This window comes from Myotis yumanensis, unplaced genomic scaffold, assembly GCF_028538775.1.
Source record: "Myotis yumanensis isolate MYYU_CA2020_CCGP unplaced genomic scaffold, mMyoYum1.0.hap1 SCAF_1, whole genome shotgun sequence".
In the NCBI taxonomy this organism is placed as follows: Eukaryota; Metazoa; Chordata; class Mammalia; order Chiroptera; family Vespertilionidae; genus Myotis; species Myotis yumanensis.
Genome location: NW_027223752.1, coordinates 233,124,237 through 233,150,687, shown reverse-complemented (window position 1 = coordinate 233,150,687; position 26,451 = coordinate 233,124,237). Strand labels below are relative to the sequence as shown.

Here is a 26,451-nt window from a genome sequence, read left to right as displayed (position 1 = left end):
AATGAACAAAGGAGGCTTGTTTTTTGTTATTGCAGAAAGCCAAACCAGAACCATTTTGAAGAAGCTATATAGGGACAAATTTGGGTCAATAAAAGCAAAATTACTCAGGCAGTTTCCTAAAGAGTGGTGTGCTTGCCCGTGTTACAATGAGTTTTGATGGTACACAAAAATGCATTAAAATAAGTGCATTACAAATTAAGGTCATTCTTTAGAAAATACAGAACTGGCAGAAATCTGTGATGTTCCAGTAGTACTAGGCTTGTGTCCATTTAATAAAGAATAATATATAAATAGTATAGTTGTTATGCAGATAAGGCGAACATTATAAAGGTTTTATGATCCTATCTTCCTAGTTAATTAGTGTTATGGTTAAACTTTTAAATATTCCTTTAATTAAGGGACAAATAAGGTATGGGATAAAGGTCGGGAAGTTGGTAAAACTATGATGTACCTCTGATAAATCTTTAACTCCGAGCCTCTGTTAACGCAGATAGAGTAAAAGAGGTATAATCCCACACCCATATGTCTCATGAAGTTGTATCAATTTTTTTTTAATTGTAACAACAAAAAATGCTAAAGAAATATAACTGCAAGCAGCTCCTACTTCTGAACAGACCATAGTCCTCAAATCAAGTGGAAATCAAGTGGAATTGACTGGTGGAGACTCTGCCACTATTGAGTAATCCAACGTTGTAGGAGTCCAACTGGAACATCCAGAGGCTTTTTAGGAAAGTCTCCTTGCATAGGAGTTGGTAGATTGCTTAAAAACCAAAGGTTAAGTACACTTTGAAGTCAGAATGACAGCTTGAATGTTTATAATTCTATAGGTGTATAAATCTTACACGTCTTATTATCAATAGTAAAAAAAATACGAAACAGAAATACTCTCTTTTTCATAGTAGTACAGAACATTCAAGTATTGGTTTCTGTTTGAATTATGTTTTCCCCTTAACCCCTGCATCAAGGAAAGTAGTATTTTTATTAATGCATATGGTTTTTCAAAACGAGAACAGATAGAGTAGAAGTATGGGAGGATGGGATTAGCAGCATAGTTTGAAATTTAAATATGCAATATGCAGTTATTAGCCACTTAGAACCATGTTTGTAATCAAGAGCTTGATGTGCTTTTGGGAGGAAAGAAGTTATGTTTCTTTTAAGAAAATTTACTCAGAAACAAAATTCTATTTCTGAAGGCAGAAACTCTAAATGGACTATATTAAGTCACAAACATAGAAACTTAAGCATGTAATCAGTTCTTTTTTTATGCTGATGGAAGTGAGTATAGACAACAGACTTATTTTGGATCTTGAATAGGATTATGATAAGAGTTGGGGGGTGGTATATTTTTCTCCTGGGTTATGGCTCAAGATTTTAGAGTTAAGAAATAATAATTTTATTTTTTTTTAGTTTCACACCAAGGTAACTTTAACCTTTAAGTATTTCCAGCTGATTTGATATGTTTATCTGTCACTTCCTCCTGCTGTAGTAACTCAAGTACCACAACTGAGCTAAGAGCCAATACATATGGGCAAAAGACCCTGAGGAGAATGCTAGAATTATTTGTTTTTTTGTTTGTTTGTTTGTTTGTTTTTAAATATATTTTATTGATTTTTTTTACAGAGAGGAAGGGAGAGAGATAGTTAGAAACATTGATGAGAGAGAAATATCGGTCAGCTGCCTCCAGCACACTCCCTACTGGGGATGTGCCCTCAACCAAGGTACATGCCCTTGACCGGAATCGAACCTGGGACCCTTGAGTCTGCAGGCTGACGCTCTATCCACTGAGCCAAACCTGTTAGGGCATGTTTGTTTGTTTTTTGTAGCTATGGATTAGAACCTAATAATAATATTGGTAACCCAGGACCAAATTGTAAAGCCACTTGCATAGGAAAGGTCTTCAGGTATTTCTTACAGCCCCTCTTATTATTTTCATTAAAGGAAAGAAAATATATATATGTAAATACATAATATAATTTTAACATTCATGTGTATACACACAAAAATATATATTTATACATGTATTTTAAATAGCCAATTCCCCATTTTTGTATGAAGTATTTTTATAATGTACCTGAAATTTTATGTTCTAAGTACAGTTTTTAATGCTTAAAAAAAGTACTCACTTTTTTCTAAATCATATTATAAATGAGATTGAAGGGGTATATTGTTTAAAGAAAACTTTAAAAACAGATAGTAATTTACTGAATTTTTTCTCCCTAAGGTTTTCTGATAAAGTTATAGCAGAATATACCTCAGAAATTCACGTAGAAACATTGGTAGGAAATGAGTACACCCATCATTGTTTTGGGTGATGGCAGCAGATTGGTTATTTACATGACAAGGAATAGGAAATGTTTCACATGGTTTAACTCCATGTGCAGTCAGTTCTATTTTTGGTAATGAAGAGACTTGGAATCTGAGAGTTGTCCAAAAAACAAGTGGAATAACTCTGTAGGATTCTAAAATTCCTCAGTATGAGATAGTTGGAGAAATTTTCTAAATAATTGTGTTCAAGCCCAGGAATGAGATGAAATCTAAGGTGTTGTGAACACTTGCATTTATTTTCTCTGTTTTAGTATTGAGCAGTTTCAGCTAAGAACATAAACTGGTTATGGTATCAATAATTTTCAGTAAGTTAAGAATTATGTGCCAGATTATGAACTTCATCAAAATTTGTAATGTGACTTAAACTTGAGAATAGTTTTATTCCCTATATAAATGCCCTCCCCTGCTGGTACAGTTGCCCCCACCTGCCCTCCCCTGCAGGCCTGGTCCCTGCCAACTGCCCTCCCCTGCAGGCCTGGTCACCCCCAACTGCCCTCTCCTGCTGGCCTGGTCCCTCCCAACTGCCCTCTCCTGCTGGCCATCTTGTGGTGCCCATCTTGTGACTACATGGGGGCGGCCATCTTTGACCACATGGGGTTGGCCATCTTGTGCAAGGGTGTGACGGTCAATTTGCATATTACCTCTTTATTATATAGGATAAAGATAGTAGAATGAAAGATTTTCAAATGAAGTTATTTTCCATAAAAGACTGATGTAAACCTTATATTTTTTTTACTTATTTCTTGAACTGTAAATGACTAAGATAGTTGACAAATTTATTTGTTCCCTTTTTATTACAGGGGAACTAATGCTATATTCTCACCTTATAGATACCTTATATTAAAGCCTTCGTATAAAATTTAAAATGCATTTTGAAAACTTCAATAATATATACACACACACACACACACACACACACACACACATATATATTCTAGTAAAACAGAAACATGCAAATTGATCGCACCTCCGCTACACCCAAGCCATGCCCACCAGTCAATCAGAGCAACTATATGCAAATTAACCCAACAAAGATGACAGCTGGCAGCCACAAAGCTGGAGCAAGCAGGAGGCTTGGTTACCCCATGATGGAGGAAGCCAAGCTTCCCACCTGCCCTGGCCAGCTGTGGCCTCCGCTCAAGGCAACAAAATTTCAATTATAGAAGATAAATAAATCCCAGATACCTGCTTCCAGCCAGCCTCCACTGGGAGCTTGGGTGGCTGGGGGCCGTGGCCAGCCTGCAAACAGCCATCAGCCCCTCACCCAGGCTGGCCACACTCTCATGGGGTGAGGGTCCCCACTCGGGGGCTTGGCCAGCCTGCAAACAGCCATCAGCCCCTCACCCAGGCTGGCCAGGCACCCCAGTGGAGACCCCCATCCTGAAGGGGCTGTGGCCAGCCTGAAAACAGCCATCAGCCACTCACCCAGGCTGGTCAGGCACCCCAGCAGGACCCCCCTCCTTGAAGGGAGTGTGGCCAGTCTGAAAATGGCCTTCAGCCTCTCACCCAGGCTGGCCAGACACCCCAGTGGGACCTCCACCCTGATCCGGGACACCTTTCAGGGCAAACCAGCCAGCCCCTACCCATGCACCAGGCCTCTATCCTATATAATAAAAGAGTAATATGCAATTGACCCTAACAGCAAAACAACTGGGAATGACTGGTCACTATGACACACACTGACCACCAGGGGGCAGACGCTCAATGCAGGAGCTGCCCCCTGGTGGTCATTGCGCTCCCAAAGGGGGACCTCTGCTCAGCCACAAGCCAGGCTGACGGCTGCCAGTACAGCAGTGGTGGTGGGAGCCTCTCCTGCCTCCTCAGCAGCGCTAAGGATGTCCGACTGCAGTTTAGGTCTGCTTTCCGTTGGCAAGTGGACATCCACTGAGGGCTCCTGGGCTGCCAGAGGGATGTCTGACTGCCAGCTTAGGCCCAATCCCCGGGGGAGCGGGCCTAAGCCAGCAGGTGATCATTCCCCGAGGGGTCCCAGACTGTGAGAGGGCACAGGCCAGGCTGAGGGACCCCTTGAGTGCACAAATTTTTGTCCACCGGGAATTTAGTATATATATAAAAGCCTAAGTGACCATTACAACCCAATGACCGAAACGACCCGTCAACCAGTCACTATGATGCTCATTTACTACCAGGGGGCAGACACTCAACGCAGGAGCTTCCCCCTGGTGGTCAGTGTGCTCCCACAGCCAACCTCCCATGGCCCCTCCCCCCTTACTAATTTATACTTTTTTTTTTTTTAATATATTTTATTGATTTTTTACAGAGAGGAAGGGAGAGAGATAGAGAGTTAGAAACATTGATGAGAGAGAAACATCAATCAGCTGCCTCCTGCACATCTCCCACTGGGGATGTGCCCGCAACCCAGGTACATGCCCTTGACCGGAATTGAACCTGGGACCCCTCGGTCCGCAGGCCAACGCTCTATCCACTGAGCCAAACCGGTTTCGGCAATTTATACTTTTATAAGATTTAGCATACCTACTATTCTATGATAATACCAGTCAGCCCCTGGTGCTAAATCATTCATAGAGACCTGCTTGGGTCAGGGTTTCGTATGTATCAGAGCAGCTCCTTGCTGCGATCTATTGAAAGGCAGCGCTCAACACAAGAGTTTGTCTTACTCCAGTCCTCTCATTCCCCTGGGGGCCACCCGCCTGCCACAGTGGCGGGTGTGGCAGTGAGGGAAGGGGTGGGGGAGGCGGGGAACTGTGTGTTGGCAGGGTGCCAGCAGGGGTGTCTGGGACCTGTGTCTGTTTCTTCCGCACCTGGCCCAGCAACCATTGCTTCCTCTCCTGACCCCGCTGGGGCCCTGGGGCCGGGGCTGGGACAGGAAACCAGGGATGGGTGGCAGTGGATGCAGCCCCTTTCCCAGGGGGACCAAGGGCCGGCTCCCTTCTTGGGGCCAGTGGCCAACTTCCCCCAGTCCCTCCCCCAGCTAGCCAACCTCCCTTCATCCCTCTTGCAGTCCCAACCTCCCCTGGCCAGCCAACCTTCATGGTTCATCCCCCCCATGCACGAATTCATGCACCGGGCCTCTAGTAGAATATATTTAATGAGATGAAATGTTTTATTTTGGTCTTTAAGTTTTATACTTTTAAGGAGACATTTCTGATAACTGTAATATATATCTCGATTTGAGATTTATTCAATATCAATTTTTTCCCAGGCCTAAGACACTGTGAACATGAAATAAGATCTGAAATTCAACAGTCATTTTTTGTTTACTGCCTTGGTTTTATATATCAATCTCAGGGTAAAAGTACTTACTGTATACTCAGATTTTGGGGGGAGGAGTTGTTTAAAAACGAGTTGTGAATTTTATCTAACTGGTAGTTTCTTATGAAAAATAAATTGCAGTATTTTTTTCTTCAGAAGGAATTATATAAACTGCTAGTCACAGATTAAAATATCTTACTAATTTATACTTTACAGTATTTAACATACCTATTATTCTATGATAATACCAATAATAGTCTGTATCTGAATCCCTATTATCTCAGATGTAAAGACATAAACACTTTAGAGAGCTGTTATAAAATGTACTAAAAGAATAGAAAACATTATTAGCTATAGTATGTCATTGATAATTTCTTCAACTAAGCAAGTTTGAATATGGATTGGTTTATTTACTGTGTCTTCAGTACTTTTTTTTTCCAAGCAGGGTTTGGTATAATGTGAATTGAATCTGAATAATTATTTGTTGGACTATATATGCTATATATAATAAGTAGGAAAACGAGGATTTAATTCAAATTGTTGCCATTCATTGGAAAAATTATTTGTGATGCTGTTTAACTGTAAAGTGTTACATATTCCTATCCTGCTCTGATGAAACAAATACTTATTCATGAATTTTAACATAAATGAGAATAAAATGTATATTTCCTTTTAATTTCACAGTTTTTATACAGTTCAGGTGAGATATATAATAAAAGTGCTCTGTAAATGGTAAAACACCATGCATATGTTATATATTGGTATTATTGTAGCTTTGAAAACAAAGTAGCACTAATTTTTCAGATGCCCACACAACTTTTCATATCACAAATATTTGTATATGTGGGCTTATTTTTAGTTCTGACATTTTACAATTTGTCCTTTGTTTACATGCAGCAAGGAGTTATGGGAGAAGACGAGGTAATTCATTTCTGTTTGCTATGGTATAACTGTTTCTAATTGGGTTTTACTGATCAATGTTGTATTAATTATCACAGATTTCTTATGCGATGTCTGAAAACTCACAGAAGAATTGTATTTTGATTTGAGCACTTATCAAAATTTCCAATCTAAATCTCTTAACCTTTAAAGAACATTTCATACTAATAAGGTTATTTAATAAAAGTATCCCTTTTAAACTGTCCAGATTTTAACTCTTTTTAAAGGTATTTCATCTTTTAAAATAAAGCTGTCATTTATAGTTTGTTTAAGAAATATGTTTAATCCATACTAGTGAAAATGACATGCAATATGATTTTTCTACTCTAAATCTATAACTGATTACCTAAGCTATGGTATATGATTTATGTATCGAGTTTATTATTTTAATGTTTGACCCAGTTGAAAATAACAAATTGACACTGATATATAGAAATCATGTTGCTAATATTCTCTGTCTTCTAAGAATATAATCCTCCCCCACACATTCCTCCCTTCCTTCTAACACACAAAACTTCCTCTCTCTCTCTCTCTCTTTCTCTCTCTCTCTCTCTCTCTCTCTCTCACACACACTCACACACACACACACACAGTAATCTTCCCTTCAGGGTGCTTATTATCTTAAGGAAAAAGCTACAACTGTGTGATGCTGGACTAATAAACATTATAGGAAAGCAGCTGACAGTTTCTGTGGCTTAAACTTGGCCTTTTTTTTTTTTTCACGTGCAGAATTTGAGAGGGAAAAATGTCTTTGTCAGGAGAAGTAGTAAAAGTAACTTTATACTACTACATTATTCTTAAAGTGAGCGATAATCATGATATTTACATAGTTGTTAAAAGTGCAAACTAAATAGAAAGGATTTTCTTTGACCCCTAAAATCCCCCTTGAGCAATGGAGAATAGACAATAATAGTGCCTTTTCATAAATATTACATGTGTGTGAGTGCTTCAATTTCTTTTTATCTAGTCATGAGTGCATGTGCTTTGAAAACAAACAAGAAAAAGTATTTGCCACCACTGAGGACAGAAACTGGTATTTTGAATTCTTAAGTAGGATTTATAGTTTTATATTTTACTTTGTCTGACTTTAACATCATTTTTGGAATCTGAAGCTTCAAATGCTTGACTGAATTTTTTGATTCTTTAGTTTTCTATCTAAAAAATTAGAGCTATAGAAAACAACCTAAATAACTTTCTAAAGATTGTTAGTAGCAACTGAGAAAAGAGAGGGAAAGTTTAGAATTTTAGTGTCTATTTTCATATCTATGGACTGTCTCATTTCGCTGTGCTGTTTTAATATGGAGCTTCAGTTCTCTTGCAACAAGATCCACTTACCAAGCTGTGATTTTAAAGTATTTTTGAAACTATAGAGCAATTTAGGATTGTTTTCTTATTATATACTTTTTATCTAATTAGCCTTAACAATTTATGTTTAGTCTTATTAGGCATATGCCATTGTAAATGTCATGATCTAGGAAGTTCTTAGGAGGAAGTGAACAGACTGTCACGTTATTTGTCTTCTTTCATCTCAGTTCTGTATTGTAGACTATGGTTATAATATTAAGGAAAACAGCAGTTTCTCCTTTTAGATAGGAACTTGCTACTACTCCTAAATATCTCTATCCTCTGAGAGCTATAAAGATTTCCTCTGCTTTCAAGCTGCCTCCAGTATTGGAAGAAAGAGGACTCTCATGTTTTAAGTAGAAGCTTTCTTTGGGACAGAAGTGATAGTTGTCACACTTATTTAGCTTATGGGAGGATATAATGCCTGAATTTTCCTCTCAAATTATATGGCATTCAGTATTTTTTTTAGTTGATATTCTGTGAATAGTAGAAGTCTTCTTTAAAATTTTTATTTTGATGGTCAGATGAAAAGAATGCCCATTAGAAATAGTTATTGGTAGATTTGATATGAATTTGAAAATATTTTATACCGTAATATAAAAGAAAACATGCCAAAGGAATGACTCAGAAAGGTCTAGAAGTAACCTGGTTCTCTTCCTATTTTTTACTCTTTCCCCCCCTTTCTATTCAGTTTGCATATCTTATTACATCCTCTATGAGAAAAAAACAAACCTATTATTGGGGCAAAATATTTTAAAGTGATAAATGTACCTTATAATTTCATTCTAAGTTCTTTGGAGAAACATGCTTGATTTGATAAGTAATTATATCTGATTAAGCAGGTGATGTTTGAGAGAGATCAGTCCTGGACCTACTTCTTTTGCTTTGATAGTCTTTTTATCCTTGCCTATTAAATAAAAGTCACACTAGTGGGTTATCTACCTAATAGAATGATCTCTGGATCTTTTAAGATGGGGTGAATATTCCTTTTCATACTTAATTCATATAATTTGTCTTGTTTTTATTTTTAGAACAAGTTTTATTAAATAAAAGAGCAGGATAATACATTGAGAGCAAAGAACCATGCTTCAAGCTATAAATTGAATAATTGTGCAGATGTTTTTTTCTTTCCTGCCTTACCCATTGATATGTTGGGAAATGTCTTTATTCTGGGCTTCCAGCATAAGACTAAAAATATGAAAAGTCAAATATTAGTATTAATGTTTAGGCATATTATTAGCATAATCACCACAGTCAGAGTTAGAAGCTCAGTGTAATCTTAGTTATAACTAATCTCATATTACATTATGTTTATTGTTATATTTTCTGTTTCTATCTTTTCCTATTGCAAAACTTTGATTTGCCTTTTATTTGTGTGTATAGTATGTTTATACACATCCATGTGTGTGAATAGTTCTACATTTATTAAAAATATGAAATCTATAATTTAAAAACAAACTTCCTACAAAAAAAGCTTTAGCCATAGATGGTTTTAGTGGTGAATGAATTAGATTTTTAAAGAACAAAAGTTTATTCAATTCTGTATTTATATATTTTGTGTGTGTGCGTGCGTTCTTGTGTCAATTTTCAAAGCTTATTTGTTTAACGAATTTCTTTCCTCTAGTTGAATTTATTAGCATAGTTGCTTATAATATTTCCATTTTAGCCTTTTAATGTTCATAGATTATATTGATTGATGTCCCCTTTTTCATACCTAGTATTCGAAATTTGAGTTTTCTTTCTTGAACTTAGGGATATATAAATTTGATAAGTTATTGGTTATTTTTCTTGTTAGTCTAAATATATTTTTATTGATTTCAGAGAGGAAGGAAGAGAGGAGAGAAAGATAGAAACATCAGTGATGCAAGAGAATCATTGATTGGCTGCCTCCTGCACACTCCACACTGGGGATCGAGCCTGCAACCTGGGCATGTGCCCTTGACTGGAATTTAACCTGGGACCCTTTAGTCCGCAGGCCAACGCTCTGTCCACTGAGCCAAACCAGTTAGGGCCTGTTAGTCTTTTTTATGTCATGTTTTTTGCATTTTTTTCCCTTTTATCCTTTTTGTTTTTAATTTGCTATTTTTCTTTTTATGGCATAAACTAGGATTACTTTAAATATTTTTTGTTCTCTAATATGCATTTAAAACTAAATTTTCTGCTAAGTATGCAGATTTTTCTCTCCATATGTAGTTTTGCTACATCCCACAGATTTTATATTGTGCTTTTATTATTGTTCAGTTTCACTGTTTCGGGTGTAAAAACCTGAAAACATATCCTAGTTTCAGAGTAAAAAAGAAGAAAGGTAATTTAATTTTGGTTGAAAACTATTGTAAATATTTTAGTCCAAATCAAATTTTAAACAAATTCTACTTCTCTAAGCACATATGATTTTACCTTTATCACCGGCCATTTTCATGCACTAAATATATGTGTGTATAATTCTTGGAAAATATATTTAAAATATACTGCTAATGGAAGACATGAATAATTATTTAGTGGTTCCCTTTTATAATCAAATTAATTTGGGTTGCTTATCTAGTGATTTCCTTCATCAATGCATTCTTGAACCCTAAATATTTATGATCTACATTTTTTCTTATGATAAAAATCTGTTAGAAAGACTTTGTTGTATTCATGGGACTGCTAAATTTGTATGTATGTTAGAACACTTTAAAGTGAAATAAATTTCAAAGTATTATCATATCTGAAATAAGTATAACATTTGGATCTGTCCTTTTTAATTAAAAATTAGTGTTCATGTTGTTTCTCTACCTTATATTATTCCTTTTTTAAATATAGAATTATTTATTTAAAGTCCAACCTTAGAAAGTTGAACCATTTAATTACAATTAATATTGTTTTTAATAGATCTTGATGAAGTTCATTTTGTAAAGTAAAATAGCTCATTTTGAAGAGCTTTCTTTCCATTGATCACAAAAAATATTGACATTTGTTTTCTATTAGTCCTTATTTCTGATAGCAAATACTTGTTAAGATAAGGCTTACTAAAGAACAAGAAAAAAGTTATCATCTTGCTTGAACCCCTGTATCCTTCACCTCCTAAATGAAATATCTCCTTTAAACTGGCATTCAAGGATGAGTACTCTCACCTCAAAGTGCTTTTCCAGCTTGACTACTTCTCAAATTTATTTTTCCTACTATCTCTTATGTTTTTTTTCTCCCACTTGAAAAATGTACTCAAAACCATGTCCCTACAAATAGTTTTACTTTTATTTATTTTTTAAAAATATATTTTATCGATTTTTTACAAAGAGGAGGGAGGATAGAGAGTTAGAAATATCGATGAGAGAGAAACATCAATCAGCTGCCTCCTGCACACCCCCTACTGGGGATGTTCCCGCAACCAAGGTACATGCCCTTGGCCGGGATAGAACCTGGGACCCTTGAGTCTGCAGGCTGACGCTCTAGCCACTGAGCCAAACCGGTTAGGGCAATATTTTTACTTTTAAATATCCTGCCCTTTCTAATGCTCTCAGTAAGCACTGCGACCTTTCCAATTTTACTACAGATACTATTCAGTTTCACTTGAGGATTTAAGAAATTACCCATTTATAAGCTTAGACTACTCCCTCCCTCCACCATACTTCTGAAGCATTGGGAAGTTTTCATTTGGATATGTGCCCCAGTTGCATATAGAGTTCTTATCTTTTCTGATGTACATTCCTGGAGAGCAGGGAGTGTATTTATCAGGTCACTTTTATTTCTGTCCCCACATGGTCTAGCATCATGATTGCTGCAGAGGATGTGCCCTCTAATAGGGTGCACTCCCAAAGGGCCAGCTCAGCTGCGGAACCAATTCCAGAGGGAGTGGCTTTCTGTTTTGCACATGTGCAGAAGCCCTGCCTATCCTTTCATATAATTGACAAGTATAATTAATTGAAGACATGATATGCAAGTAATGCTTGATGCCTTTGCCCTTCCTGTAGTATGCAAGTGGTTTTTTATGTCCTCTTATCTAGTTAGTCATTTTCTTTCTGCTACCAATTTCTAAAAGTTCTTCCAGTTACATATCCAGTCTGACCATCCTCATACATTAGATTCTTATTGCTTTCCATAAAAATTAGAAGTGACCTAGTGTTTGTGGTTTAATTGTTATATTACTGTTTATTTCTAAGTCATTTCTCAGACTGCTTCTCTCTTGAATCTAACTAATTGAAACCTCAAACTATCTGAATTTCCTTTCACTTTTATGCATATGTCACCTTCATTGTTAAGGCTTTGAATTTGTCATTGCTGTTTTTACTCTTTTTTCAGATCTGAGATTCAAGTTATATTTGTTCTTATATTTTAGGTCGTTCTTCCCTCTTCCCAATCGATGATGGCTTGCTGGATGATGGTCACAATGATCAAGTTGGGGTTTTAAACTCACCCACATGTTACTCAGCTCATCAAAATGGAGAGCGAATAGAACGCTTCTCTCGAAAAGTTTTTGTTGGTGGTCTCCCTCCAGATATTGATGAAGGTAAGTTGATTATTTGGTGCTATTCTCTTTCACAACTAATAGATTATTCTGTGTATTAGTCAATGTAATAAGATTTCTATGGCCTGAAATTACCTGGAGCATATATTGGATTTGGCCTGTATGTGTTTCAATGAAACTACCTGACCTGTGTCAGACTGTAGTATATTTTATGAGTATTATAGATTTTTCACATCTTGTTTCAGCATTCCTTTTTCTACAAGATTTTACTTGTCAAGCAGTAATTGAACTCTTTATTTAATTTAACATAATGTTGGCATGTTTTTCAAGCCAATGATATTTAAGGATTGGTAGTCTGTATATTCATTATTATCCATATAGTTTTATGTTGATTATTCTGATAAATGTGCTACTTTAAAACGAATTTATTTGGACAAAATATCTATTTTTATGAATAATTTTAATAAGGATATTGAGCATGTTTTTAGTATTTATATTCTAGCTTATTTTAGGCCATTTGGTACTTTCAATGTTAAATATTTAAAGTAACTTATAAAATATGGGGTTTTAGAATGAATTATTAAATTAATTCCTACTGCATATTATTATACTTTCCTTAGATGAAATTACTGCTAGCTTCAGAAGATTTGGGCCTCTGGTAGTAGATTGGCCTCATAAAGCAGAAAGCAAGTCCTATTTTCCACCAAAAGGTAAGGGTTTTTATTGCTGAAATTTGCTAGGGAATCAATTATATCTAAGCAAAAGAGACAATATAAATTACTTAGTGTTTTCTTTTCTATTAAAACTGAACTAAATCTAAAAGGTGCAACTTAGATAAACAGTTGTTGAACAGAGTTCCAGGCAGGAATTGAAATATAGTTTTAAAAAGGAATTAGAATTGGTTTTTGTGGTGACATAAACATTTTTACATGAATCTCATATTCTTTTAAGGGGATGGTGAACTATAAGCCTAGGAAAATGGGTTGGCACAAATTTAATGAAACAGAATACTTGCTGTCTTTGTGACTGTTGTCATTGTTACTGTGTGTGTTTTTAATATTTTTATTGATTTTTAGAGCGAGAGGAAGGTAGAGTGCGAGTGAGAGAGAAACATTGATGTGAGAGAGCAACATCAATCGGGTACCTTCTGCACGTTCCCTATGGGTGACCGAGCCCGCCACCGGGCATGTACCCTGACAGGGAATCACACTGGCATCCTTTCAGTGTAAAGGGCGATGCTCAGCCAACTGAGCCACAACAGCCAGGGCTGTTACTGTGGCTTTTGAGGTGGTTGTCAGTTGATTTCCTCAAACTTACAACAAAAAATACATATATGTTAGTATGGCAAATCATAGTTTTGGGTTTTGTTTTGGTTTTTTTGTATAATTATAGTTAATTGTAGCCATTGCCAAAAACCAGTATTCCCAAACCTTGTTCTTTAAGCATTTTTATTATTCCTATAATTCATAATTTTTCATGGTTTGGAAAACACTGGTTGTAGAAGCATCCAGTTTGTGAAGCTAACATATAATTAAGGCAGTGACTTGAGCCCTGGATACTGAGCCACACATGTATGTATGTATGTTTCACTTTGCAGTATATGAGGTTCATCTGTGTGAATATTAGCTTCCTCTAATAAATTCTAGAGAACCATAGATGGTTTGTTTTTGGTAAGAGTATTTTCATCTTTAATGGCTTTCCTTAGCTAGATCATAGTTTATTTGCCATGTTTGCTTAATTAATTTTTATAATATAAACATTTCTTCCCTAATAATCACAAAAATAATTAAGCACTATTAAAAATTTTGAATTTAAAATATTGTTTTAAAGTTAAGTGTTGTGAAAATAACTTATATCAAAAAATAATATCACAAAACATAAGCAGCATTAAAATATTGAATTTAAATATTGTTTTAGTAAATTAGCCTTATATTCTCTTTATTATTATAAAACAGTTATATATCTCAAATGCTCAGCTTTGTATCAAAATTAAAGCTTTCACTTAAAGAAAACCTGTCTTTATTTTTAAAATTTTTTTCAAGCATGTTTAAATTGCTTCTAGTAATTAAAATAGTTCTAAAATGCATTTCTTAATCTTGCATAATTGTACCTTTGGAAATTTCTATTTGTGTGGGTTTGTTTGATGTCTTATTTATGCATCGAGTAATGTAATTTTATTAAAATGAAGTACTTCTGTGTCACATCAGACCTTTGTGGCAGTAAAAGCCATTGTTGGCAGCAAGCAATGTTTTTGATTTCTATGTAAAACATGACCTCATGCTTCCCTTTGTTTATTGGAACAGATATGCATGGACTGCTTGATGGCTTCTTCATATTAGAACTGGGTGGCAGTCTCCATGTTTGTTTGCACAAGAATCTTGTCAAGGAAAGGGATGTTTTTAGATCATTCATAGCTATCAACTGCTGGGAAAATCACAAAGTAGTAAACCAGGAATGTAAATGTTGATGCCATTTTATAATGAAGTCTGCTTTGCCTGCTGGATGCATGGCTGATTAAAGATTGACAATTGGTATCCCAAGGAAAGGAGAAAGTGCGTATTTCCCAATGAAAGAGGAATTTAAGCAAGAGCTTGGATTTACAAGTCTAAATAGTCTCTAGACTGAAAAAATTGTTTGTCCAAGTTGAGACTTGATTTAAAAGTTCTGACCCACCCTGAAGGAACCGGTTTTATTCCAGCCTCCTTAAGATAGTTTTTTAGTATCATGTGAAAGTTGTCAAGTTGCCTGGGGAATTTTCTCTCTGTGTATGGAAATTCCTGGGCCTTTCCAAGTGTTCTGGAGTCCAAAAGTGTGCTCTAGATCTTCATACCCTAAAGGCATTTATAGGAAACTTCAGGCCCTAATATTTTCAACTGATTAATCATTCCAAATGGTTTGAGAAGGCAGTATCACTACTAGAAAGAGAATGGGACAGACCAGAATTTGAAATTATTCAGCCAGTTACTTGCTGATACGACTGATGTTGAACAAGTAATTAACAACTTGATACCTCAGTATTTTCTCTATAAAGTGGGAATAATGTTTCACAGACTTGTGAGCATCAAATAAAATAGTTAATGTAAAACTTTTAGCACAGTGCTTAATAGTAAGTGCTGCATATAAAGTAGCTAATTTACTGAGTATATGTTTTCATGGGCATTCCAAAAGTATATTGTGTTCTATAGAAAATATAATGATGCTACCTCTATTTATAAGATTTTTCCTTTAATAAAACTTATATTTTCTAAACAGTAATGAAATTTGGGGTGCAATCACTTACCTTAACATATTGCCTCATTGTTCATAATTATTACAGGCTATGCGTTCCTTCTCTTTCAAGAAGAGAGCTCAGTTCAGGCACTGATTGACGCTTGCATTGAAGAAGATGGAAAACTCTATCTGTGTGTTTCCAGTCCCACCATCAAAGACAAACCAGTAAGTAATCACCACATGAACTCTAAGCTACAAAGATAAAGTTTTCCAAAAACGTTTTGAAGTGATTGTTAGTGGAAAACAATTAAACCACCATGTCAGTTTGAATAATTTATAGTTCCTAGATAATTTGTTTCTAAATCTTACTATCCAAAATTTTAAACAATGAAAAATCCAGTGCTGCAAAACAGCATAAGCTGTAAAGCGAATAAGACCCAATAAAATAATGTCCTTTTCTTAATAGGTTCAGATCCGTCCTTGGAATTTAAGTGACAGTGATTTTGTGATGGATGGTTCTCAGCCTCTGGATCCTCGGAAAACAATTTTTGTTGGAGGTGTTCCTAGACCACTAAGAGCTGGTAAGTAGAATACTAACAAATTGTGTGCTTTAAAAAATCATTTATGAATTAGTTGAGTAAATATTTGGTAGCTGATGTGCACATGGCGTGTTGGGCAGGTGAGGGGCAGATTCCTCATGCTCCAATAGTTGCTAACTACAGAATTCTGAGAACCATTCTTGAAACCATCAAGTAACTAGAGAATTGAGCGGTTATCTATTGATATTAATAGCTAACTCCAAACAGACTCATAAGGAAAATCCACTCAAATACTTCTGACTTCCTAAGTGTAACTTGCTAAGATATGAGAATTTGGGATCTGTCTATTTTATGTGGATTGATTTTCATATCTGAGGAAGAAATTTGGAATTTAAAAAAGTATCACTTTAGATAAGTGATAAATGTATGTTGTCAATAACCAGGAACCAGAGATTTACTGGAAGGTGTCATAGAGAAACGTAATTATAGATGTAAATGTCCACTGTACAAGCTCATTTTAGGATACCATATATCCTGTAAAAGTATAATTAGTGCCTTCCATTACTGCATCTTCATCCAGTATGGGAGATTTAGGTTAAAGAACCATTCTCAAATATAAATAGTAATAGAACATAACTGCTACAAGGAAAGACTGTAAGGAATAGAAGAACATATGGCAAGGGAATGTGATATAGTCTGATGCTTTAAATATACTTGTATTTGAGCTGACTTGTAAAGATTGCACAGAAGTAGTTTGGAGTGGTCAGGAAGGTTATAAGGAGTTCTCAGATCAAGGAAACAGCATATTCAAAGGTCTTCAGTGGAGGGAAGCAGAATGCATTGGAGGGACCAAAGAAGCCCAGAGTGCCTGACTTGGGGGTATAAGGAGTGAGTGGAAAGACACAGAAGACTGAAGAAATAAGCAGGAGTCTGGACAGACAGGTTTAATAGGTTAATTTGGTCTTTATTCTCAGAGCAAGGGAAAACCAGTGAAGAGTTTCAATAGAAGGAAACATGATCACATTGGCACTTTTGAAAGTTGACTTTAATAACTCACAGAGGGAGAGCCCAGTTGAGAATAGATAGTAGACAGATTTAGTTGCCTATTATGGAAGTCCAGGATTCAGATAGTGGTGGCTTGGATTAGTGGTGGTAGTGGAGAAAGAGTCAAGTGAACAGCTACTGTAAGGGAATGCAAAGGTTGCATCTCTGCTTTCAGTCTTAAGACACTAGGTAGATACTGGTGCCTTTTACAAGTTAAGGAACACTGGAGAAGGAGCCAGTTGGAGGGAAGATTTGGGTCTTGGTTTTGAAAGCTATGGCACCATTCAGAGCTCCTAAGTAAAAATTTCAGTTAAGCCATTAGTATGTAATACAGGTATCTCTGCCTTTCAAAAGCTGATTTACTTGATGCTACTTCACTTTTACATTAGTACTTACATTACATTTAAACTAGTACCTGTTTTGGCTAACCAAAAGAAATACAAAGAGAAAAATAAGTCTAACCTTTACAAAAGTTTCCATAGGGAACCCTCCACTTTTAGATAGGAGGGAAACCTGTATATTTTTTTAGAGACTCATAGTTGCTGCTCTTTTGCAAATAAACTTTGGGTGGGGGAGAGATCTGAAGCAAAGATATAAGGCTATTGCCATGATCCAGGTGAAAATTGGAACAGGATGTTAGTGATAGAGGTGAGGTGATTGGATTCTAGATATGGCTTGAAAATTGGGTTCACAGGATTACATGTACAGTCGGGAAGAAGATGAAGCCAAGAGTCATGACTTGGCAACTTCATCTTTTCCATTGCTTACTTACTGAATCAGCAAAAACTCAATGGGCACGTTTAATGGAATGGTGGAAGATCAGGAGTGTCATTTGAATACACTGAGTGTTGCAGTGTCTATGAAATTGACAAAATGAGTTTTCCAGTAGACAGTTGCATAGATGAGTCTGGAGTCCAGAGGGTGGCCTGGACTAGAGGAATGTAGCATCTGAGAACAGACAAGTGGTAATTAAAGCCATGACACAGGATCAAGTCACCAAAGCCACGATTGTAGGGAAGTCCAAGGATGACTGAAACCTGGGGTACTCTGATGTTGAAAACTGAAGGAGTTGAGGAAGAACTAGCAGGGAAAGCCAGGAAGGAGTTACAATTAAGTAGAAGGAGAATTAGTAGAATAACGTATCCTGGGAGCTAGGTGGAGAAAATATATTTAATGCTGCTTACAGGTAGATTGACCATTGAACTTGACAGTGGGGGAGATGACCTTGACAGGAGCAATTAAAATGGAGTTATGGGGTGAATGTTTGATTATGAATGGTTGAACAAAGAAGAGAAGCGAGAGACTGGGGAGTACAGAAAACTGTTTTTAGCAATTAGGGGAACTGAGAAATGAAGCAATCACATAGAGGAATAAATAGAGTTAAGATATATATATATATTTTTAAGATGGGACAAATTGCAGTATATTGGGAAAGGCCCAATATAGAGAGAAAAACCAGTGGTACAGAAAGTTGAGAGGAGAATTGCTAAAGTAATTATTCTGTAGTGAGAGCAATTGGGATCCTAGTGTAAAGTGAAAGGATTGGTTTATAAAAAGACCATTAAACTGTTATTAGGTGGAAGGGGGGTACTTCTGGCATAAGCATTTCTGGAAGCCCCCTGGGACGATGAGGTACGGTAGAAAGCTTTATTTCCATTTCTGTGGAATCACATCCCTTCGGTAAAGCTAGAAGCAGAGTCAGTGTCCAGAGTTTCCTTTCCATGTTGGAGCTGGGTCCCGTTCAGCATCAGACTAGTTGCAGTCTATTAGTCCATTGTGTGGTGTGAATGCAAGAGAGCCCCAAAGCCCAGAGTCACACAAGTCTCCAGATTCCCAAGAGCAGCAAGAGGAACCAAGAACACAGAGAGTGAATTCCTTTGTTCAGGGGATTAAATATCCCAAATTTGCCCCCTTGCAGTGGCCACGCCCATTCTCGCCAGTGACCTCTGCTCCCAGGTATGATTGACAGTAAGTGCCTTCCCTAGTCCCCCAACTTTACTGGGCGTGTATCTGTCTTTGTCTAGTCTCCTGAGGAGTGTAAAGTTGTAGCTTCTGGTGAAGCTGTCCAAATGACATGCCTATAATGGTTGGCTTCCTGCTTTGCTTCTCTCCTCTCCTATCCTATATAATAAAGAGGGAATATGCAAATTGACCATCACTCTGCCACAAAGATGGCGGCGCCCATGGGGGATTGGGCGGGGGGGATGGTTCCGTAACACAAGATGGCTGCACCCACAGCAGTGGCTGAGTTCCCGTAATGAGCCTTAACGAGCAATCAGCAAGGACCTGAGGCTGTGCTCTTCTCCCCACCCCTGCCCCAGTGGGGTTTGACAGGGGACCTCAGGCAGCGCCCCCCATCCTGGCGCCAGGCTGGGGGACCTCAGGCCATGCCCATCACCTGGCAGGACTTGATGGGGGACCTCAGGCCACACCCCTCTCTCTGGCACCAGGCCGGGGCACCTCGGGCTGCGGCCCCCGCCCAGCAGGGCTTGACGGCGGATCTCAAGGTGCGACCCCCACCCCATTGCTGGGCCGAGGGACCTCAGGCAACACCCTCTGCCCAGCGGGGCTTGACGGGGGATCTCAGGCCGCGTCCCCCACCTGGTGGGGCTTGATAGGGACCTCAAGGCGCACCCCCTGTGCCCCGGCCCAGGCTTGGGAACCTCAGGCCGTACCCCCCACCCCGGCACGGAGCCAGGGAACCTGAGGCTGCACCCCTGCCCAGCAGGACTTGACAAGTGTGAGACTGGCCAATCTGGATCGAGCCCAATGGGGTGGGTGGCTGGCCGGGTCTGGGTCTCCTGCGATTTTGAGGCACATGTGGGTGGGCAGGGACCTGACTCTGGGTCCCATGGTGTGCCCCATACTCTGACAGGAGGAAGATTTTCATACACATTTTACTAATTTCCTTTCATCTCTGACACTTCTATTATAGAGAAAGGGCAAATAGCAATATTAAAATATTTCCTCTAATTAATCCCCTTCTAATGTGCACGAATTTTGTGCACCAGGCCACTAGTCTATGTATATAAAAGTCTAAGTGACCAGAACAACCAGTCAACCAGTCCGTGTGCTCCCACAGCCAACCTCCCGCGGTCCCTCCCCCAGTCCAGCAGGCCCTGGCCATCCTGGCCCCGATCAGATCTGGGTAAGACTGCCCCAAAAGGCCCTGATTGCCGGCCAGACCTAGGGGCCCCACCTGTGCATAAATTTCATGCACTGGGCCTCTACTTATTAATAACTAGGTTAATTACAATGGTATCAAAACTATGTATCCAATTGACTTTTACTTTTTAAAAAAGCATTTAACAGTTGTTGATTTACTGTGTTCTCTCACATTTCATTAAATTTCTTTTTCTTTTGAAGTGGAACTTGCTATGATCATGGACCGGCTGTATGGTGGAGTTTGTTATGCAGGCATTGATACAGATCCTGAGCTAAAATACCCAAAAGGTGCTGGTCGAGTTGCTTTCTCCAATCAACAGAGCTATATTGCTGCCATCAGTGCTCGGTTTGTGCAGCTTCAGCATGGTGATATTGATAAACGTGTAAGTTGTAATTCGGAAATCATTTCTGTCCTATGATAAGGTGCTGATAATAATGATGAGTTAATATAATTCAAATATTGAATATTTTTATACTCCTTTAACTCTGAAATGTCAAAGTTTTCAACATACTTTAAACCTTGGGTATAATATAAAAATTATAAGTGTCATTTTAAGGCATGTTAAAAATTTTATTAGCCAGTAAGGTCTTAATATTCTTCTAACCATAGAGGTGGAGCTTGGTTTAAGAGGTTGTACTCTGGAGCCAAATTACCTGGGGTCTCCTTTCCACTATTTGCTCTGTAATTCTGGGCAAATTAACCCTTTTGTGCCTCTTTTTCCTCACGAAATGGAAAACAGTAATATTATGACCCTCACAGTTATTTTTTTTAATATATGTTTATTGATTTCATAAAGGAAGGGAGAGGGAGAGAGAGATTGAAACATTAGTGACGGGAGAGAATCATTGATTGGCTACCTCCTGCACACCCCACACTGGAGAGCAAGCCCACAATCCAAGCATGTGCCCTGACTAGGAATCAATCAATCCATGACCTCCTTGGTCTGTAGGTCGATACTCAGCCACAGAGCCATGCTGGATGGGCTTGCTCACAGTTATTTTGAGGATTAAATAAATTCACATATATTGAAGCACTGAGAACAGAGCTTGGTACTAAGTGCTATTTAAGTGCTACTTATTTTTCATTTGTTATAAAGTGTATCCTATATAATAAAGAGGTAATATGCAAATTAACCCACACACCCTCACAAGATGGCTGCCTACAACCAGGCCGGCAGGGGGTTAGTGAGGGACGACCAAACGACTGAAAAAGCAGGCTGCGTGGGGTGACCAGGATGGCAGGGGGGTTAGTGAGGGACAACCAAACGACTGAGCATCATGCTGTGTGGGGTGACCAGGCCATCACAGGGGGGCAGTTGGGGGTGACCAGGCTGGCGGGGGGGGGGGGGGGGCAGTAAGAGGCAACCAGGCCAGCAGTGGTGGGCAATTAGGGTGACCAGACTGGCTGGGGGGGTTCAGTTGGGGGCGATTAGGCTGGCAGGGGGGGACAGTCAGGGGTGATCAGGCTGGCGGGGGGGCAGTTAGGAGTGACCAGGCCAGCAGGGAGGGGGCAGTTGGGGTTGACCTGGCCGGCAGTGGGGGCAGCTAGGGGCGATCAGGCCTGCAGGTGGGGGCAGTTAGGGGCAACCAGGCCGGCAGGCAGGTGAGTGATTAGGAGCCAGCAGTCCAGGATTGTGAGAGGGATGTCTGACTTCCGGTTTAGGCCTGATCCCCGGGCCTAAACCCTGCATTTGAGAGGGTGCAGGCTGGGCTGAGGGGACCCCGCTGTGCACGAATTTTGTGCACTGGGCCTCTAGTATATATATAAAAGCCTAAGCAATGGGCTGATAGCTGTGACATGCACTGACCACCAGGGGGCAGAAGCTCAACACAGGAGTAGAAACCACAGGCATGGAAACATGGAACAGACTGATGAATCTCAGAGGGAAGGGTGGAGGGGGGAGGGCGGGAAGAGATTAACCAAAGATCTTATATGCCTACTAGAGGCCCAGTGCACGGATTCGTGCACTGGTGGGGTCCCTAGGCCTGGCCTGCGGGGATCGGGCCAAAACCCAAAACGGGCTCTCTGACATCCCCCAAGGGGTCCCAGATTGTGAGAGGGCATAGGCCAGGCTGAGGGACCCCAACGGTGCACGAATCCATGCACTGGGCCTCTAGTCTAAAGTAAAAATGTATTCATATTTGTCTAAAGATACACAATAATAAATATGCAAATAAACTGCATATACAAAATAATTGTCCTAAACTTTAAAACAGTTATTCTTTAGTAGTACTGTTAGATCATCACAATAAGAACTTTTAGGAAGTCCTACTAATGCTAACTGAAAGCCAGCCACCCTATTGTGTAATTCTGAGTACAGATTACTATCTGAAATAGGGGAAAGGAGTGGAAAAAACTCAGAGGTTCATTTACAAATCTATTTCATACTAAAATCTGTGCCTTGTTTCTATATAAACCTAAGCAGTATTCTAAAATGATCATGTTTACAGTACAGATGAGAGATATACTAGGACTATTAGGTAAATTAACTTTTTATATTCTAATTAGTAGCTTTAACTTAAGTGTGTTCTTATTTTCCAGTGTAACAGTGTTTTGAAGCTTCTTCTGGGAGACTGTTTTGCACAGTAAAAGACTATTTGGGGGACAGGGGAGTTGATTAATGCTAATTGACTAGACCAGTGGTTCTCAACCTTGGCTGCACATTAGAATCACCTGGGAATCTTTTTAAAATCCTGATTTCTGGGCCTCACCCTCCGGAAATTCTGTTTCTTTGTTACTAATGTTGTGGCCCACTCCATAACAAACAGAATTTCCGGAGGATGAGGCCCAGAAATCAGGATTTTAAAAAGATTCCCAGGTGATTCTAATGTGCAGCCAAGGTTGAGAACCACTGGATTAGACCATGTACTTTAGAAGTGTCATCAATTTAATTACCAAACCATAACATTTAGAAAAGAAGTATAGCATAGGTTCTGTTAATTACATGCAGAGTGTTTTGTTTTTTTGCATTGTTACTTAAAATATTGGGAAAAAATTGAGAATGGGCTCTGCTTTTATTCAAATATGCATATGAAATTTTTTTGAACCTTAGAATTTCTCTAATTCAGTGGTTTTGAACCTTGGCTGCACACTAAAGTCACATGGGAGCTTTAGAAAAATCTTGACATCTGGGTCCCACCCAGAGATTCTGCTGTAATTAGTCTGGGATGCAGCCAGTTCTCCCCAGGTGATTCGAATGTGCAGCCATGCTATAGACCTCTGATGTAGGCTAACCCCCACTCCTGCAGAGAGGTGATACAGTCACATAGGAAATTATTTATATTGTATATATTTGTGGTTGTTTAATATTCAGAAGCAGAGGGAAAAGATTGTTGTATTGTCATACCTCATACCTATTTGTTTCCAAAATGAGAATGAAGGACAATTATTTGGGGCAGAGTATTGATTCTTAAGTAGCAACTCATATGCAGAGCAGGTGAATTGAGAAACATTCCTTCTTACACAGGTAGTGGAATCCCTAAGAGAAGTTTATTTTTCCAGATATGTGCTACTAAGGTATTATGGAAAATAAGACTAGGTGAAGAACTGATGAAACTGTTTCACACATGCAAAGTTAAATAGAGATTAGTATTAATAAGAAATAAATGTTGAAATGAACTGCAAATCCATTGCCTTCCTATGAAAGGTTTGTTTTACAGTTCTTTTTATCAACTTGTAGGTTGTTTCCAATTATAATTGTTGTTAGTACAAATAATGCTGCAGAAAACACCCTTATATATACAATTTCTGCACAAATGCAAATATTTCAATAGAAGACATCCAGAGTAGAAATCATTGGGTCACTGATTTTTACTGTGGGCAAACACTACCTTATCTCAAGCCAAGCTATTAAAACACTCCCAATTTTTCTGCCCTCCTCAGGAAAGGCTGAGGTCTTAGGCTGCCTGACACTATTCACTCAGACAAAGGTAGTAGTAACCTTTGGTTCAGAAAGAAGCAAGAAAACGGGCTATCTTGGCTAATAGTAGCTAATGCTAATTTACAGAGTATTTACTGTGGCACTGTCTTAAATGTTTTTACTTGCCTTATCTAGTCTTCACTCGATTGGGCAGGTTCTTTAATCCTTGTTTAACAGATGAGGTTAAGAGTTTTAGGAATCAGACCTTACTGCAATCTGAGGTCTTCTACCAAGTCAGGCCTTCACAGTGGGACTTTGACTTTCTATCTTATAAATTCACAAAAGTCTAGACATGCCTGTAATAACATTATCCACAGTCCTGGTTCTGAACCAGTTACGTACAAGCAGGTACAGCTCACCTGCGGAGGAGAAATGCTGCCAGGGTCGGTGCTGTCCCGGTGCACAGGTGGTATTGAAACAAAGGGACAAATATGTAAAAACCATTTGTCTGCCGTGACTGCTTGATATCCCTTTGCTTTTTCACTCACAGTAACCTCTGAAAATAGTAATACACAGGTATTTTTATGATGTTACGTCAGGAAAGTCAGGGTGGAATGTTTTACAAATCAGTTAGATTTTTGTAGTTTTTAAAATTATTTTCTATCAATGGAAAATATAGTTAGTACCATTCAGTTTATAGTCTTCTGAAGATTACATTGCCAAACATATAGCAAAATTACCAAACTAAGTGCATATTTAATCACATGGTCAATTATGAGCATGAAACAATATAAAAATGATTAGTTCAAGAACAAAATGAATTTTTTTACCTACTGTGTAGTAAAGCATTTCCCTGGGAAACTGCCTACTTTCTCAACATTTAATGCTGTGTTGTTGTTTTTTCTCTAGAACACATTTTAAATTATTACTAAAATGATTTCTGAAGCAGACTTACTAAGGCATTTTTCTCTCATTTTCTAGGTGGAGGTGAAGCCATATGTGCTAGATGACCAGATGTGTGATGAATGCCAGGGCGCACGCTGTGGTGGAAAATTTGCTCCCTTTTTTTGTGCCAATGTCACTTGCCTGCAGTATTACTGTGAGTTTTGTTGGGCAAATATCCACTCTCGTGCAGGACGTGAGTTCCATAAACCATTGGTAAAGGAAGGTGCTGACCGCCCACGTCAGATCCACTTCCGCTGGAACTAGGAATAGCAAACCTGCCTCTGTTGGACAAGGAGAGAAAGGCTGCATGTGGCTTACTGTGTCTGAAGATACTGACATGCGGAAGAAATAAGTGCATTCTTCTGCTTTCACCCAACTCAATACATGCATCTTTATCAGCAGCCAAAACACTACAAGCCTCTTGTTTTTCACCAAAACCCTACATCTCAGGCTTACTAATTTTTGTGATATTTTCATGTTAAAATAAAATGTTTTTTTGTATTTTCTCCAAGTTATTTTTATATGTAAAGTTAAAATTAGATATGAGAATGTTTTGCGTAGGGGCAAACAGTCTGCTGCTATATAGTGGGTGAAGCGTGCACTTATTTCTAAACGTGGGTTTTTAACTTCAAGATCTGCCCCAGTAATTTACCAAAGGTAGCAAAATAATAGTGAAGATGGAATATGTCTGCTACAAATGCTTATTTTTATTGTTGCTATTTTCAGTGTATACATAAACTAAAATTAGGGTTGATTTTTTTGCTCTCCATTTTGACTTGCAAGAAATAATACCTCAAGATAATCTGATTTATTAGCTATTTTTAAACATTTTTAATCACAAGCTGTATTAGCTTTGCTGCTATATAGGTGTTATGTGTAAATGCCACCTATTAATACGGGATTGAAAACGTTAGAGACACACTGCATTGCAGATAAAATGCAGGCAGCACAATATGGCCTAAACTGCCATAGTTTTAGAATGTGAAAAATCAATGCATGTTTACTTACCTGTATACACCATATGCATGCACTAGAATTATTAATAACAAGAGGTGAGGTATTGCAAATGTTCAAAAACAGCTCTCTTGAATCTAGGTAGCATGAACAAATTATAAAATTTGTTTAAAAAAAGCAAACTTGCATGCATTATTGTGACTTCAAGTTTAAAAAATTGCCCTACATGTGTACAATATGCATATTATTTTAGAGAGTGCAGCCATTTTGTGATCTGGTCCATAGTGGAACTCGGTTTTTATGCAGACTGGATATAATACTTGTAATCTCTGTGCAATTTTGTGATGTGCGGTTCTAATTCATGTGCAGTGATATAGTATAGATACAAGAATGAATAAAAGAGAAATACTAGACTTTTAAAGAAAGTTGATTTTAGCCCCTTTGATAGTTC

The 26,451-nt window shown here is 38.2% G+C and overlaps 1 protein-coding gene across 10 annotated transcripts in view; it reads left to right on the top strand.

Annotated features, from left to right (window-relative positions):
• The window catches only part of CPEB2 (cytoplasmic polyadenylation element binding protein 2), a 67,978-nt gene that overhangs the window by 38,928 nt on the left and 2,599 nt on the right, over positions 1–26,451 (top strand). For 6 of the 10 annotated variants that reach the window (XM_070399170.1, XM_070399165.1, XM_070399223.1 and 3 more), the window contains 7 exons: positions 6,454–6,477; positions 12,155–12,325; positions 12,904–12,993; positions 15,600–15,718; positions 15,960–16,074; positions 20,443–20,624; positions 25,083–26,451. The exon at positions 25,083–26,451 is cut by the window's right edge and continues 2,599 nt beyond it. In XM_070399170.1, the coding sequence (XP_070255271.1) occupies positions 6,454–6,477; positions 12,155–12,325; positions 12,904–12,993; positions 15,600–15,718; positions 15,960–16,074; positions 20,443–20,624; positions 25,083–25,310 (929 nt within the window). In that variant the 3' untranslated portion in view covers positions 25,311–26,451. Of the gene's footprint in view, positions 1–2,186; positions 2,631–6,453; positions 6,478–12,154; positions 12,326–12,903; positions 12,994–15,599; positions 15,719–15,959; positions 16,075–18,994; positions 19,513–20,442; positions 20,625–25,082 lie in introns of those variants that run through there. The other 4 variants (XM_070399172.1, XM_070399169.1, XM_070399214.1 and 1 more) reach the window with 3 other exon arrangements.